General features: G+C 31.8%; 1 protein-coding gene across 1 annotated transcript; it reads right to left on the bottom strand.

Annotated features, from left to right (window-relative positions):
• Positions 1 to 436: 436 nt before the first annotated feature.
• On the bottom strand, positions 437 to 586 carry SARC_17232 (hypothetical protein; the record flags this gene model as incomplete). Its single annotated transcript, XM_014288671.1, has 1 exon — positions 437 to 586. A coding segment is annotated over one exon (150 nt), but the record flags the coding sequence as incomplete, so codon positions are not given.
• Positions 587 to 983: the final 397 nt, after the last annotated feature.

Below are 983 nucleotides of genomic sequence, written 5' to 3'. Positions count from 1 at the left end.
CGTAAGTACGTACGTACGTACGATACATAAATACAAACATATACATATACATATATATACATATACATATATATATATACATACATATACATATATATATATACACACACACACATATATACATATACATATATATATATATATGTGTGTGTTTGTATACATATACTTCCATACATACATATATACATATGTATATATCGAAATATACATATACATATATATATATATATGTATATACATATATATATATATATTTATACATACATACATACATACATACATATATATATATATATATACACATACATATACATACATAAAATAAAGATATATGTATTTATATATACATTTACATATATATATATATATATATATATCTGTAGATAGAAGCATAAGCATTTATATGGACGTACCAATTGAAGTGAATAGTACTCACCACGGCCTTGTTACTCAAGAAAGTGCAGTTGTCAAAGTTCCCATCTCCCATCTGAATGGCGATTGCTCCAGACGCTGCGGCTGTGTTGTTCTTGAAGACGGTGTTGGTGGCATTCAATGCTTCAAAGCTGTAGATAGCACCTCCTTCTGACTGCGGGCAATTTTATTTGGGTGAGAGAAGATAGTATCACATTATCGTATTTGATAAAGTTAACGTTGTGGATGGTGTTGGTGGCATTCAATGTCTCAATGTTGTAGATAGCACCTCCTTCTGACTGAGGGTAATTTTATTTGGGTGAGAGATGATAGTATCACATTATTGTATTTGATAAAGTTAACGTTGTGGATGGTGTTGGTGGCATTCAAAGCGTCAATGTTGTAGATAGCGCCTCCTTATGAATGCACCCGACGTGATTTGAGAGGGTGACATTACCATCTCATGTTTGATTGATATTAACGTTGAATATGCGTTCATGGCTAGCAACGCTACAAAGTTATTTACATCCGTCTCCATCTGACCGTATATAATTCAATTGGAGTGTATGAGT

The sequence above is a fragment of the Sphaeroforma arctica genome, assembly GCF_001186125.1.
Source record: "Sphaeroforma arctica JP610 unplaced genomic scaffold supercont1.10117, whole genome shotgun sequence".
Lineage (NCBI taxonomy): Eukaryota > Ichthyosporea > Ichthyophonida > Sphaeroforma > Sphaeroforma arctica.
The sequence above is the reverse complement of the archived record's forward strand: the minus strand, read 5'-3'. Positions and strand labels throughout refer to the sequence as shown.